The sequence below is a fragment of the Labrus bergylta genome, chromosome 13, assembly GCF_963930695.1.
Source record: "Labrus bergylta chromosome 13, fLabBer1.1, whole genome shotgun sequence".
NCBI classification, from domain to species: domain Eukaryota; kingdom Metazoa; phylum Chordata; class Actinopteri; order Labriformes; family Labridae; genus Labrus; species Labrus bergylta.
Genome location: NC_089207.1, coordinates 12,225,244 through 12,241,810, shown reverse-complemented (window position 1 = coordinate 12,241,810; position 16,567 = coordinate 12,225,244). Strand labels below are relative to the sequence as shown.

General features: G+C 44.0%; 1 protein-coding gene across 2 annotated transcripts in view; it reads right to left on the bottom strand.

Annotated features, from left to right (window-relative positions):
- Nucleotides 1-16,447, bottom strand: part of kcnh3 (potassium voltage-gated channel, subfamily H (eag-related), member 3) — a 135,516-nt gene extending 119,069 nt beyond the window's left edge. Inside the window, exon 1 of one of the 2 annotated variants that reach the window (XM_065962051.1) lies at nt 15,672-16,447. In XM_065962051.1, the coding sequence (XP_065818123.1) occupies nt 15,672-15,747 (76 nt within the window). In that variant the 5' untranslated portion in view covers nt 15,748-16,447. The remainder of the gene's footprint in view (nt 1-15,671) is intronic. The other variant, XM_020637848.3, reaches the window with a different exon arrangement.
- Nucleotides 16,448-16,567: the final 120 nt, after the last annotated feature.

The following is a 16,567-nucleotide window of genomic DNA, read 5'->3' as shown; positions in this document are numbered from 1 at the left end:
TACATTCATTGACCTCTTTGACAGAATGATATCCTATGGCTATAGGAGGCCTGCGTATCCATATGTGTTCTGCACCCTGCATGATGTTTCCTTGAACCCGGAGACAGGAGGACGCCCTTGAGGACATCTTGCTCCATCTGGTGACTTCAGAGTTACTGTATGCATCACACTTCTGCAGACAGAACAAGACGTACGCTGCTTTTTCAAAAAGTTTTCTCATCCTCTAGCTGTTTGAGGCACTAGAGGGTAGATTCCTGATAAATGGGGTCAATAAGAAGGTTTAGTGGGAGTAAATTAAATGATTCTCTGGATCTGAAGCTTTACGTTGTTTTTGAGGATTTATGGTTATGGAAATGTATCATGCAGCTTGAGCACATTTACTAAAATTGTTATTTTATTTCAACACCTGCACATGTGTTTTATTTTTATTTGTTTTATTTTTCCTGTTTGATTCTTCTTTCTTAAATGTGAAAATGAACTAAACTAAACTAAACTATATGGACATTAGCAGAGAGTTGAGGACTTTTCATGCACGGTCTAAGAATCCTGACATTTACACTTTGAGTTTGCAGATTAAAAAAACCTCCAGGAGGATGACTAGTTGTGGGAATTATGTGAATTAGAAGAAGTTTGCTCTGAATTATATTTTCCTCGGTCTTGCTCTCACGATGATGAGGATAAATAAAACGTATATTCTAAAAGCTGAAGCGTTTAGGAGCACTGATGACAAAAATTTATTGGTCGTCCAATTTTGATGCAATTGTTATTTCGAGAGGTTGGAAGAAATCCAAAAAAATCCTTGATTTTTTTAGTTTTTTTTCTTATGTGTCTACTTTGACTTCTGGTCCCGTCTTCCTCACTAAGGTCGTCATGTTAACATGTTTTGTGCCGGAAATATGTTCCTGCAAGACGCCATGAAAACCTGAAATGAGATCATCAGCTGTAGCAGCCGTCTTACTCCACAGGAGCTGAATCAGAGTTGATGTAGATATATTTTTTAAGTGTTTCCAGAGCAGAGATCGGTCTCTATTGAATATGTGTCTAATAACAGAAAATTAATATTATCCAACAGGATGAGTGTATGATATGGTTTATAAAACGATGAAAGCAACCCTCTGATCCGAGCGGGTTTGTGGTGCAGTGAGTCACACATCATACAGCGTTCGGCATCCGGTTCACAGCAGCCAGCTGTATCTGCTCCCCGTCAGTATGGCCTCTTCGACGCGCAGGTTCACCGCGCAGGTTCACCACACAGGTTCACCACACATGAACGTATATGAAGCCGGGAAGGAAGAAAGTACAGTATGGACGGGCGCCAGGGTGTAAGGCAGTATGACTTCTAAGACCACACAGCCATGTACATCAGGGGATTTGTCTGTGATTCCTGAAGGCAGAGCTAAATGTTTGCCATTAGATTTTGTTGTTTGCATAACTGGAGGTAGAAATAAACCCTACAGCTCGGTATAGGTGAGACAGAGCTTTTTGTTTGCTGACATTTACGCTGTTAAAATGAGATAAAAGGAGGAAGATTTACTCCACATAGCAGGCGTCTCGTTTCAGAACCGTGGGCATTAATCTGCAGCCTTTACAGCCAGTATCTAGATAATTGCAGGAAGACCGCTCCAGAGATTCTCCCGACCTAGTCGTTCACATATGCTCCTCACAGCGGGGGACTATCCCTGTGGGGGGGGGGTCTTACCTCTTCCTGAGGTAAGACGTGATGTAAATAAACAACGTGGAAGTAGCGGCTGAAGCAACAGAGTCCGCTACATAACGTTATAATGAGAATATTTGCCTTTATATCAATGTTATGTGAAATCCAATGGAATGACAACATACATAAAAGAGTGGAGAACAACATACTGACAAACAGAAAACAGAACGCAGCCGTTTAATTACGTGCACAGAGATAGTAGTGGTCGCGGGCAGTCACTGTATATAAACGTCATTCTCTTTCTATTGCTCGAGTTGAAATCTCCGGTGTATATGCTGCCGCGTTCAGACATCAGCTCACTATGGCTTTTTGCAGAAAAAATACTAGGGGTCTGACCGGAGAAACTCTGGGTAAAGAGGTTCACATATAGCCTAAAGCACCTCCGATTGCCAAATCTCCGGAGTTTTTCAGGAGATTTCTGTATGCGTGAAAAAGGTTTCGGAGGGCAGAACAAACACCTAGCTGTGGAAGTGTCAGCCACCTGGGGGAGGGGTTACTGCCCTTTGTGATGTCATGAAGGGAAAATCTCCAAATGGCCTGTTTGAGCACACAATTTCTGAAAAGTGGAGCAGGCAAAAGACGGAGAGGATGGACTTTTCTCATCATTGGTGGGTTTGTAGACAGACTAGAGACACATATTAGAGTTAGAGAAACATGGTGAAGTGGATTTTACAGCATATGTGACCTTTAAACACATAATATTCATAATCCTAAATGCTTGTTGTTGCTTCTTTATTGTGATTCATTTGTGTTGTTTTATCTGTTCAGTTTGTCTTTTCTGTTGCTGTGAGGTCAAATAATAAAGACATCAAAGCAACAAGTGAGCTGGTACAAAAACTGCAAATACATATCCGTGTTTCAGTGTAACACAGCTAATGCAATACATCTTGTGTTAAAGCATTAACTGGTCTCATGATGGATTAAGGCAGAGACAGTTTAGAACCAGGACATATAATTGAGCTGGTGCTGAAATTCTGCAAAACAAGAGGAAATGAAAAACAGCTTTTAGGAAATTTGCAGAGCACCATTTGGAAGAGGATGTAAAAGCCACTCTTTGTGCCCTTTCACGACGCGGTGCCGAGGTCAGAGTCTAATAAAGTGAACCTCAGATTCGTCTGCTTCCAATTGGAACATATTACCTCAGAGCGGCCTAATGTACCCCCTGTCGCTTTGGCTTCATCACTTTCATTTACTGCCATTATCGTCCAGGTCCAGTCCCTCTCAACCGGCACACTCTTTTGCTTCGCTCATTTCTTACGCACATGCTGACATCCTCATTGAGCGGCTATTTCCAGCTCTGTCTGCCTCTCTCTGTTCCTGCTCCTCTTAGACAATCTGTCAGCTCACCTGCTCATGCTGCATCCTGCTCCTCACCAACAGTGGAAACATTGCTCAAATGATGCTTTTGACATTGCCAGAGTAAAAAAAATGTAAGGGTTGGAAAGAGACAACTGCACACAAAAAGAGAGATTCAGTGGCGAGCGGAGGGCAAACTCCAACTTGACATTTTGTTTCCTCTGCTTCATCTGGAGGGCCCCTACAGGCCTGCACAGACACTGAGCCCTGTTATAAAACTCTGTTGATTGGCAGCAGAAATATCCTACTGGTATTTGATTCTTACTGTAAATCATCTGGAAATATATGACTTATTCATGTCCTCTATTTGTTGCATTTGGCTCAGGGACATAATCTGTGAGGCGGAGGCTGACTGCAGAATTAAAAGTCAGGGTCGACCCTAATGGAGGCCACAAGCCGAAATACGTCGGTCTAATAATAAAATGCATCTTCATACTACAAGTGTCGCTGGAGCTTTTTGACCTCTTCAAGACTGTTACTCTCCATGCACCTTAGTTTGTAAAAATGATAGAATCTGTGTCATTTGAATGATCTATATTTTTTTAAAAGAAACAAAACTACATCTACTTCATGAGATAGGTGCATGGGAGAGGAACGAGTCCAACAAAAACTGCAGGCAAACTTAAGCCAGCTGTCTAAACTGCACAAAAACATTGGAAACATTGCAGGTGATTGCCTCTGTTTATGATGATTGAAAACAAGAAATTACCCGTTATTGGGTGCTTAGGATTTCTATTCTTGTTGTAGTCTTCAAAGTACAAACAGAGAGCTGATTTAAAGTCGGCCACTGGAGCACAGTGGGCTCAATTCAACTCCATCCTGTCTTTGGATACTGCAGTCTGTAATATTTATAAATGCTTCTTTCAATCACAGCACAAGTGAGGATATATTTTAAGTTCACATCTTTAACAAAACAAAAACAGAAAAAAAGCAAACCAGTGAAAACCAAAGGCCAACAATCCTGTCAGGGGATTCCTCTGAGAATCCTTTTTTCAGGTCCAATCAGTAAGATCTCCACGAGCAGAAACGTGCTCAAACTAGGATCAATATTGGAGATGCTTTTGAAAAACGGAGAGAGGTTAGAACACAGAAAGGTTTACAGACCCATGCAGAGCTGGCTAAACACTGAAGCTTCAGTGTCCACCACATGGCAGAAAGGAGGGGGCGGGGGGAGACAGCTCTCTACAGTCTCACAGTACCCATTTTAAACACTAGGTGTCAGATTTACATACTGCTCCTTTAACTCTCTTTTAGAATTCACCCCGTCATGGTCCGACCTGAAGCTTCAGTAGTCTGAGTCAGCAACATGTGGGTGGTCAAAGCTTCCATATTGATTCTTTAAACAGACAGTGTTTGTGACTAAAATATGACTGTTTGGGTTGTTATTGATCAGACTCACCCACGCCTTCAGAAATGTAACCTTCTGCAGCCAGAGAGACTGAGTGTGTGTTTGTATGAGTGACTGTGTGTGTGTTTGTACATAGAGAGAGGGAGAGAGAGAGAGAGAGAGGAGTCTCATGTGTATTTCAGGGTGCATATGGGTTTCTAAGCAAAGCAAACCCTGCAGGCCTCCAGATTCCAGCTCAGAGGCTGTTGGTTTTTTTTCCAGTGCCTGAATCGAGGAAATGATCCATCTGTTTAAGACTCTTTTTCAGCGAGCGAGCAGAGTTTCCTCCTCGTCGATTATCAGCTCCTCGATCTGACTGCTGCCGCTGCAGAAGTGCAAAGAGACTGTTCAATTCAGAAAATAATGAAGGGAGCTCACTTTATCAGAGAGCACTCGTGATTAGAAATGTGCTGAAGAGCGGGACTAATTAATGGTTTTTATTAATGATCTGCCCCGGGTAAAGTCCACCGAACAACTCAAACTAACCTCTCATAAGAACATTGACATTCATATTTCACAGGAGCGAGTAATGCGGGGAGAAAGTCTTTGTGGATATCCTGCAGGTGATGTGACTCACAAAGGGAACCTTGCAGGATTCATTTTTCTTTTCACCACAGTTATGATTGGGCGGCTCACTCTAAGCCTGTGCAACGCATTACCCAGAACTTCCACTCCATAAATGTATGTTGTGTGGCAGCTCCACTCCATTACGGCTCCGTGCGCCATCGTCCGTCAACACCCACAGGCTGCGTTCTCGCAGGACTGGATTGCAGAGACAAAGAAGTTCCAGCGGTAATTACAGAAACCCTCACTATAGCGTGAGATAATATGATGTAGGTGGTATAAACACAACAAAAAAATCACACATAAGATCATTGTTCTTGGCCGTCAAAACTGAATGTTTTATTCTGAAAATAAACCAGATGCTTCAATGTTGTTTTCGGTGTCTGACTTCCTGTCCTGCTCGATATGTTCTGTGTTAAATTGATGTACCGTGCTCCGGCATCCAGTAAAAACAGAAACCTTGTGTAGCTGCTGCAGAGGACTCCGGACTGCCGCAGTAAACACACTGACTTAAGCAAAAAACTATTTCTGCTGACATGACAAAGCGACGAGGGACTGAATACGCATCTGGTGGAATTTAGGGGTTAGGGTTGTTAGATTGCAGCTACACGTATTCTCTCATTGTGCTGGTCAAAACAAAATCAAGAATAATGAATCATTTAGAAATGCTTAAAATCAAATAACCGGGTGCATGTATCGTACTGGTTAGAGCGTGCGCCCCATGTTCGGAGGCTATGGTCATCAAAGTGGGCGGCCCGGGTTCAAGTTCGACCTGTGGATCCTTTCCTGAATGTCGTTCCCCAATCGTCTGTCCCCCTTTCTCTAACTCCATCCACTGTTCTATCTCAAAAGAAAATAAATGCATGAAAGACCAAAAAAAAAAAAAAAAAAAAAATGGGGAGAAGTTTAAGAACTCGTCCCACCACTCCTCCACTCTCTGAGGAGAGTTTTCTGACTGAAATATTTCCTTCCTCTCTCTCTTACAGATCAGGAAAAGGCCCGCAGTGAAGCGGCTGTCCTAACACGTAATTTTATCTGATCCTCTTCCATTGTTGTTATTAATCATAGTTATGATGTCACTTTTAATTCTTATCTTCTGGATCTCATTGTTTGATCTTCTGTGCTCGTCCCTATTTATGTTGTCAAACTTTGTTTCAAAACTGTGACGGGAATAAAAATCCTTATTATAGTTATTATCTGGGATATATTTCTGCTTTAACCCCATACTTTCCATCCACTTTCTCCCTCCTCTCTCTTCCTCCTCTCTCTCCCTCCTCTCTCTCCCTCCTCTCTCTTCCTCCTCTCTCTCCATCCGCTCTCTTCCTCCTCTCTCTCCCTCCTCTCTTTCCCTCCTCATCTCTCTCCATCCTCTCTCTTCCTCCTCTCTCTCCCTCCTCTCTCTCCCTCCTCTCTCTTCCTCCTCTCTCTCCATCCTCTCTCTTCCTCCTCTCTCCCTCCTCTCTTTCCCTCCTCATCTCTCTCCATCCTCTCTCCCTCATCTCTCTCCCTCCTCTCTATCCATCCTCTCTCTCCCTCCTCTCTCTTCCTCCTCTCTCTCCATCCGCTCTCTTCCTCCTCTCTCTCCCTCCTCTCTTTCCCTCCTCATCTCTCTCCATCCTCTCTCTTCCTCCTCTCTCTCCCTCCTCTCTCTTCCTCCTCTCTCTCCCTCCTCTCTCCCTCCTCTCTTTCCCCTCTCTCTCTCCCTCTGCTCTCTCCCTTCCTCATCTCTCCTCATTTTGCATTTTGATCACATCTGCCGGCACCCTGTGCTCTCCACAACCCTTCATTACTTCCCGTCACCCGCCCAGTCCTATTTCTTCCACTCTTCTCTCCCTCTCCCCTTCTCTCACTCCCTCTCTCTCTCTCTGACTCTCTCTCTTTATCACGCTCCCTGTGTCTCACACTCCCTCTTTGGCCCGGTCTTGATAAGCAGACTGCAGCCTGAGCTACTGTACACAACATTAGGTAACAACATTAGCTGTCATAATTCACTCTGTGATTTATTCCTTTTATTTACACGAGTGCTGATGTCTTCATGTGGAGCAGGATCACAAGTTGTTGAGGAAAAAAACACAAAAATACTAATTTACTAAAGCGACTGATCATCTTGTGTTTGTGTTGTGATCAAACAACTGAAATGTTAAAGTCAGTCAGTCGTTCTAAAGTAGTACTTATGGACCAAAGCTGCGGCGTCAGTGTGCAAACATGATTGAGCCCAAAATGTCCAAAATGAAGTTAAAAGCATTTGTAGGACAGATATTTGTGTTGTAATATGTAGTAATATAGAAATTTTACACTAAAAAATCTAAATTAATTAAAAATTGAATACACATGTTATAAAAAACTCAAGTTGAGTTCTTGCATTACCTCAAATATTTCCAACAGTTATCAAAGCCAGAGAAATCCTTCCATTTTATCCTTGTAACAGGTCGTGTGTGGTTGCGGCGGCGACCATAACAGAGCCATCATGTCAGACACGACATGTTTATCGTTGCCATGGAAACACCGGATGTTACATCAAAGACCGCTGCATAAGGAAGAGTGAGCTGCTACTGAAAGCTGCCGTACTGTTGCTGTGTGTGCTGCTGTGGTAAAAACATCGTGTAAATGATACTCAGATTAGCTCGTCTGTAAACATATCCTCTTCCTCAGGCTTCGCCCGGTCGTCTTCACTGCGATTAACTTAAGAGTTTGTTTTCATCGGGATTGGAGGAGGGGAGTAGCAGAGAGAATCACTCTCATGAGCCCCCCCTGGTGGCTGAAACCCAGAAACTCTCCTGAAGTTCCAAAGTATTTGTACCTTCTAACCTCTCTTACTAAAAACTCAAAATGTTCTTTCATTTTGAACACACCTCTTGTCTCGTTATGAGGTGTAAAATGTGACATTCGTGTCTTGCCAACAGCGCAAAGAGACGGAGGCGAGCTGAGCCACGATGAGGCCTATCATTACATCTGTCCCCCAGCTGACGAGGACCCAGGAGGGGGTTTAAGCACAAAGTGCCTCAGGGGGGGGAAACCACGCACCTGGGACACAACGGTGCTCCAGCGCTAATCTGTGCCGTCAAACATACACGGCACGCATACACACAACTACACAAACATGGGGCGAGGCGGGGAAGTGGTGACAGACTTTCTCCCCACAGCCCCTACACTCATTTTCTCACTTACACGTATGCACATGGAGACGCATGCAGAAGATTAAGTGGATAACAGCAGGAGAGGATGAAAGGCGGCTAATGGAAGACGAGAGGAGAGGAGATCATTCCAGTTCTATCTCAGATGTTAGAGAGGCAGAATGTAATACGTCTGCGTCGGGAGTAGATGGGCTTTGTAGAAAAGTGAGTATTATGCGTGATAAGGCCGAGAAGATGGAGGTGAAGGGAGAAAATCGCTGTAATACTTCCTTTCTCTCTTCTTAACAAAGTAATCCCTCTGAAGTCACACCAACACATTTTTTTCTTGCTTCTGAATAATTTCCCACATTCAAGGATCTTGTAATGCATTCCTGACATTTACGCAAAATTGGCAATGTAGGAGCTGCACCCATGATGCATCAGCTTGTCAGCAGATTATAAATATAGATGAAAGTGGGGGGAGTCGGTATTCTTAACATTTAATAAAAAAAAACTGATTGAAATGTCTGGAGTGGTGAGCGTTTGGCTAAATGGAAGGTAAAGAAGGTTACACTGAGATACCAGGAGAGCGCTACAATTGTATTTTATTTTATAATGCCTGGAAAACAATAAATAAAAGGTTTCTTGAAGCTTTAAAGATCCCATATTGTCATCATGTTCACCTTTCATGTTGTCAATGTGTGAAAACTTTGCACGATCATATTTATCTGACACTTTCTCTTTAAGGCCCCCCTCCCCATGGGCCCACTTTCTCATGATTTGCCAGCTCTCTGGAAGCCCTAGGGGGGCAGAACGCTGCAGGGCTGCCGGGGGAGGGCTGCTCTCAGGTGCTGGGAGAAGAGAGTCTATGTAAGAGGTTTCACCAGCTTACGTCGAGGCTTGAAGCCGTCTCTTGGTTTCATATCGGGGTGATTTACAGAACAAGACGTCTAGCGGCCTCTGCAGACTCATCCTGGGATTATTCCAACAAACGTTTAACTCATGATCTGAGACTTTTCCCACGTTTAGTTTGGACATCCAGCATTGCAACACTATATGAGAGTTTGAAAAAGGGGATCAGTAGAATAGGTCGACCTTAAAAGGATACTTCACCCATTTGCATTAAGCTTTGTATCATTAGAAACCTGATAGTATTTTTGAATGGTCGTGCATCCCGCCCTCATTTTCCCCTGAGATTCCCGTGAGGACGAGGAGCCAGGGCCGGCTCGAGCTGGGGCGGCCTGGTAGTGTCGGTGCTCTCACTGTTTGCCTGTGGACACAAACATAGAGTCTGTTTTCTGCCAGGAATTTCCAAGATCAATTCTGGAAGAAATCTCTGAATCTGTTGAGGAAATGTGTTGAAGTAAATATGTCTGTAAATGTTTTTATTACTATATTTCTACTGCTATATTGTGTATTTTGGAGAAACTGTAACGATCGAATTTCCCTCTGGGATTAATAAAGTATTTCTAATTCTGATTCTGATTCTGAAATAGAGGACCTTAGTGGGAGTGGCCTGCGGTGCTGTGCATTCTGGGATTGGGTGTCTTTCATCCACACGAGCCAAAAAGACACTTTCTGCCTTTTCTCGGCCAAGAAGGCACCAACTTCAAAATTGAGTTCACATTTCTACTACATGTATGACCCAGTGGCAAAACAGATTCATGTTTCAACGGGTGAAGTATCCCTTTAACGTTGTACACACAGTTTGGGTGCAAATTATAAGTCAACATGTCACATGTCACGCTTTTTTTGAGCAAAACGGCAAAAAAACATCCTCCTGGTTTGCAAAGATCTCACATGATGTGAACATAATGAGATTCATCAGCACAATCGTTCTGTCCTTCTTCAGTCTTTTGGATTAATAATGAAGCCGGAGAGAAAGGAGCGCGTGCTGCAGGCAGGTGGCAGCTTACATGCAGAGGTCTGGTCCACACGGGCCACGTGACCAGCACGGCTCAGACTCTAACCTGATTAAGACAAAACCAGGACCCACTCAATTAATAGGACCGATCGAGTCGTATGCACAGCTCGGCCTCTCCTGAAGAGCACAGCTGCAAATGAGCATCGATCAACCTTTGCACAACCTTCACAGAGGATTCGATGTTTCCCTCCAGAATCTGAATCTGTTCATAATGTGAAAGTTAAAGTGGGTGAGGAGACGTCTGCGTGAATCCATTCATTGTAGAAGGAGAAATCTTCAGCCATTTGCTGTCAAGGTGTGTGTGTGTGTGTGTGTGTTGTGTTTCTCACACTGTTCTGTGAGGTGTTGGCAACAACATTCGTCATGGGTGGGGTCTATAAATATTACCTTTCTTCGAGTGTCTGATTCAGAAACTGTGATGTCTGACACAGTGTGATGCAGCACTTCACTTCCACATTTAAGTACATTTATTATATGAGTGTGTGTGTGTGTGTGTGTGTGTGTTTCTTTAAAACCATAATACACAAATGTCTTCTCTCACATTCAGGTCAAGTCAGAACATATCGTCACCTTAAACTTCCAGGGTTCTACCTGTAATGTTAGTGAGTTACTGACGCACATGCACAGCTGGGGGGGGTGGGCGCTCCGGGCAAAAACATTCAAGCGACAAGCTCTTAGAAAACTGCTTTTCATCCACGCTGCAATTTAAAAAGAAAGTCAAATACTAACACGCCTTCAGTGTGTTCACTACAGCGGCAATGTGATTTCTTTAATCACTCCTCTGCCTTCTTGGAGATGAATCATTCAGTGATTTGGAACAAAATTATGGAAAATTTACTTTTTGATATTCCAGAGTACAAATGAAAATAAACCAAATTTAAAGTCACATAAAAATAGAAAAAAAAACAGAAACAGCAACAAAAAAAAATCCTCACATCTGAGAGGTTAGAATCAACAAGTGGTTCAGATTGGTGCTTCATGCTAATTGACCTGTTGTTACAGTCCAGACGTTAACCTGAAGGGATTAGCCTTCACCTTTGACATGATCCATCCGTATCAAACATCCAGGTAACACTTTAGATTAAGTTCACAACGTTCACCATGAACTAGCTGCTCATTAGCATGCTAACTAGTAGCATACTGGTTGCTTATTAGTCCATCCATTAGCATAATTCTCCAGAAGTGGACCTCAGCTCATCTCTTGCATTGTGTAGAAACTACGTCGTCTCATGTCTCATTCAGCGGTAAGTAAACTCACAGTATAAACTCCTAAAGTCATCTGTGACGAGCTTTGAGTGTGAGCTAGAGCACGCAAGAGGTAGAGAGAGAGCAGGGACACAGGGAGGCGTCTGATTGGTTCATCAGATTGGTACCTCGTGGCAGACATTGGTCAAAGTTTTTACAGGCTTACAACTGCTACAGATGATGGATTTTCTTTGTTCCTTTTTTCAGAGAACATGAGTTATTAATTTCTGTCAGGACCTAAAGACGATTTCAAACAAAAAAAGTGGATCTGGAGGAAATTACCAACCCTGCCTTTAAGAATTGTTGCACCACTAGTTTCATGCACCTTTATCCATTAATGATCTGGAGATCACACTTTCCATCTTCTTCTCTGCTTGGTGTCATGACAGAGGCAGAGCAGGTGCAGAGAACAGCGCAGAAATTGTTGTGGGAGCCCAGTGGACATGAGTCACATGCACGCACGCACGCACGAACACACTGGAGTCAGTGAGTGAGAGTCACATTTGACTGTGGTGTGAGTTGGAGAGAAAATAGCAGCCATTTCTTGCTCTAAAACTGAAACTTTCAGACCTGCTAACGCTGCCAGACTCCACATTCGGTCGACTGAGAGACGCAAAACAAAGTAGCAGCTCCACAAAGCGGCTGATAGACTTCAGCAGGAGAGAGAGAGAGAGAGAGAGAGAGAGAGAGGATGAAGTGCTTTCAGGTACGGCTCTGCTGCCAGAGATGAGTGGCTTTCTAAAGTAACCATGATTGCCATTTGATTCACATCACAACAAAAAGCCTTTTTGACACACACACACACACACACACACACACACACACACACACACACACACACACACACACACACACACACACACACACACACACACACACACACACACACACACACACACACACACACACACACACACACACACACACACACACACGTATTCAGCGAGACATAAAGCGTCAATAATCACAGGCACGCTCACACACAGATCTGCCCTTTTCCATTGTCCCTGAAGTGTCCGATTTAATGAGTAGCACCATTTAAAAACACATATCTGAATGTTTGTCACAGCTAATGGATTTATATTAAGTCATTCAAAATGCCCTCTCCTCCCACTAAAAGCAGCAACACACACACACACACACACACTCCAAATCCCACCACCCTGACACACACACACACACACACACACACACACACACTGGCCTCCCCACCCCCACACCCTCTCATTTCCCACCTCCCCCTCCCTTCAGCTCCTCCGCTGACAAGCAGAAAGGCCACGATGATTTCTTGACATCAATGCGAGTTAATTACAATGACTGCGCATGCACTGCTGGAGATGTGTAATTATCAGCACCTCGGGAAGCAGAAGGCCTGTGTTTCAACGTCTCGCAGGAGAAATAGTCGCTCCGTTTCTTAACATGATGTCAGATAATCTGCACATGGAACATGAAAGGGAGTGAGACGTTGCTTCTTTTTGTTTGATTTGTGTGTCAGCATATGGGAGTGTGAGTGCCGTCTTCAGGGAGTGATGTGTGCGCAGCGTTTCCTCTGAATTATGTAGAGCTGCACGTACAGTAAAATCCTCTTTTCTGTCTCCTCGTGATATGAACATGCACACAAAAAAAAAAATCACATCAAAAGAATGCCCGAAACGTAAAGAGTAAGAAGACAACTTTAAGTCGGACGTTCACTCTCAGCGTGTGGACATTTGGCCGATCAGATGAAGCCCCAGCTAGCAGTTAGCTTCTGTCTGGTAAGTTTGTTTCAGTTCAAAGATGACTGCAAGGTTAGCTAGATAGAGGAGAAGAGGTGGACGCGTGCTTGATGAAGACCATGTGGTGTAAAAGAGCAGCACACCTGCTGCTAGGAGTCATGTTGGAATCAGCAGGAGTGTGTTAGTTTACATGCACGGTTAAGTCAAGCTACGGTTATACTACTGACCTTCTCTCAGAATACAAGCATCAAGGGAGACTCAACTTATTGACAGAGGTTTGTCCAACTCCACTACGGGAGGTGGCCATATGCCCCCTTTCAGTTAGTCGCCATTGGTCGTTCTTTCTGTTGACCTATTACGTCACAAACCAAACAATCAACAAAGTTACTCGCAAAATCTCAAGACTGCAGCTCACTTGCTCAAGGCTGGATAAAAAAAACCCCACATTTTTAACATAGTCTGTTTTATGTTGTGCAAACATACTACATTTGACTATGTACCCTGACCTCCAGTCGGTGGTTATTCTGCAGTATACCAGCCCCGGGTTAACAGCTTTCTGGTCTTGGAATGAGGAAGTAAACAACAGCCCAGCTGACGTCAAACGCCGTGAAGCGTCCACTTATAGTCTGAAAAAAGCTGACGAGAGATTTAGATGTTCAAGATTTAGAGAATCAACAAAGATAACTGGTGGTAACTTTGTGTGGTTTGGTCTGATTGAGATTATTTCCTCTGTTACAATAAATGTTGCTGATCTCTGACCTGGCGCTTTGCATTGTGGGAAACAGTACACGAGGAAGACTGGTTTGATGCAGACTGTTAATTTTTCCTGAATCAGTATAACAAGTTAGTTTTTGTCATACTATGAATCTCACATTTGTTTGCATACTGCTTAATGAATTTTGGACATATCAGACTACTAGCATAGCATGCGGTTTAGAAAACACCCTATAATATGTTTGATAATAAAGGGATTTTGAAGTGTTTTCCCGTTACCATCTTTTTATTTCAAGTAGAAATTACCATATTTGAAGGAGGAGCCAGGAGGTTATCGGACTCCGAGAAATTCAACGGTTGTCGGCAACCTTTAGCTGTTGACCTAGCATGAAAGTAGACCTTCAAGATTTTCAATGATATGAAGTATGTGTGATATTTCACACATAACTTACTTTGAGCATTATTAGATATTGTAAACAAATTGAAGCGGTGATGTATTGCTACATGCGCTGCAGACAGTGCTGTGAGGATTGTAAACAATGAACCAGAGCTCCCTCTGCTGGACAGACTACATGATGACACTATGTGAGAATCACCCCAGGCATCGTTTACTGCATCATATGTTCTGTAAAAAAAAATAAAAGCTTTAATGTCAGTGCATTTGGCAGAAGTGGCTCATTTTGTTCAAGCTTGTAATTCCGGCTCCACAGTTTGGCATTTATGTAAAGTCTTTGTAACATCACAACAGAGAGATGAGTGTGAAGATAAAGGACAACCCTGCAGAGTGAGAAGCTCTTAATTCCTCTGAGTCGTCCTCACAGCAGACATCCTGAATCCTCACTAAGGAAACACAGGCCACTCACTTTGCCTTTCAAAGTAAGAACATTTAAATGTCCTGCAGACAGAAGCAGGCCGCTCTGTCGCCACAGTATTTGTCAGCGTAGTTAGAGAGCGAGGAGAGGACTAGGTGAAACCTGGAGAGAGATCAGGATCTGCCTTTAAGCGACTTGCGTGCTGCATGGTCGAATTATCTTTCTATCATGCTGTCACACATAACTGGTTTACGGGGGGACACTGGCTCACTTCACACACTCTCAGACTCACACACACACACTCCCATCGTCTTGAATAATCAACACAGACGGCCTGAACGCAATATATAAGCAGCTCTCACCCGCCCACTTTCTCAGCATGGGACCAAACACAAGCGGGCTGCTCATCGCATCTGTTCACAAGACACCCTCGCCTGGGAAAAAAAAAAAAAAAAAGAGTCTGTACATCCTACCTCCATCTCCACAGCAACATTTCAGCTTCAACTGAAATGATAGAGATCAGAATAAAGCGGTTTGTGTCGGCTCATTTGGGGGAAAGTGAGGAATGAAAAGCTGTGAGTGGGCCTCAAACTGTGAATGTAACCCTGCTGGTGAGACCCTGACAATGCAGAGTGGAGCCTGGACATGTGCAGCTCACAGACACAATGGGACTGAAAAGGAGTCTCAGTCAAAAAAAAAACAAAAAAAAAAAACACAACAAAAGTTAGCAAACGCACAGCTACCAAAACCTCTCCAACACCTCCAGTTGTATTCATCTTGTGGAAATCTTTTATTCCCAATTTGCTTTGTCTGGATTTATGGCTTATCCTCCTCTTGTGCAGACAGGTGCATGTGCGTATGATATCTTCTGCAAAAATGGGGCCTTTTCACAATGGATTCCACTCTGTACAGCCTCATGTTGATGAGAATAATCCTGTCAACTCTAAAGTTATAGCTCAGAGAAACAAAACAAAGGGACATACAGGCTTATTATGCATGTGATGTGGTATAGGGAGAGTTTTTTTTCCCATGGTGAAGGATGTGCTTTGAGAAAGAACAGTTTACATGAGGCACTAAACCGCGCGTAAAGAGCAGAAGAGTTCAGACAGCGCAGGTTTGTTACTCACGGGTGCCATCGAAGCGCGTGGCGATGGTGTCCAGGAAGGTGTTTTGCGGGGCCAGCAGCCCTCTCATCACCGGCATCCTGCTCCGGGTGGACTGGGTCCTCCTGGCTCGGCGCCCAGGGGCAGAGCTAGACTCCTCCTCGGACCCGAAACTTGGCAGGAAGCGAGAGGTACCCGGTGCGCATCCCAGCCCCTGGAGAAGCGCACCGATCCGAGATACGCGCGGTGGCTCCACCTTGGCACCGCGGGGGTTGTGACCATAATCAACTCAGCGGAGAGCGAAAATTAGCCGTGGGGTGCACATGAGCACCTTCCAACGGGAGAAAAACACGTGAAAATCCCCTGTGTGTGCAGAAGCAGGTGCGCTGCACAGGCAGCAGGATGAATGGAGAGCAAGTTTGTGGTGCTGATGGTGCGTGGAGAGAATCTTATCGCTGCAAGCTCCTCCTCAGCTCTCTCTCTCTTTCTCCCTCTCTCCCTCTCTCTCTCTCTCTCGCTCACTCTCCCTGGCTGCGTGGTAATCTTTCCACAACTGAGAGCAGATGCAGAGTCACATGACGCCTCTCAGGTCTGGCCGAGCCGTGGTCTCCTCTCAAAGTGGAGGTGGGAGACAAAGAAGAAGGGAGGGGGTTGTTTGGGGGAGCTGGCCGCCTCTCCTCTGATGTGAAGCGCTCTGTGTGGAATAAAAGTACTTTCAAATCATTATAAAGGTTTAGAGTCGCTACTTAATGTTTGCACGAGGAAAGACCAGCGCTTTGTGTTCTTATAGTTAGCCCAGGGCTAATTATCAGAACCAAACGCGCGAGATTACACCAGAAATCCCACCTTTGTGCGCGTAACAGAACCCTTAACGCAGTGCCAAAAGTTCTAAATAATTCTCCATTAAAAAATAAAAAATA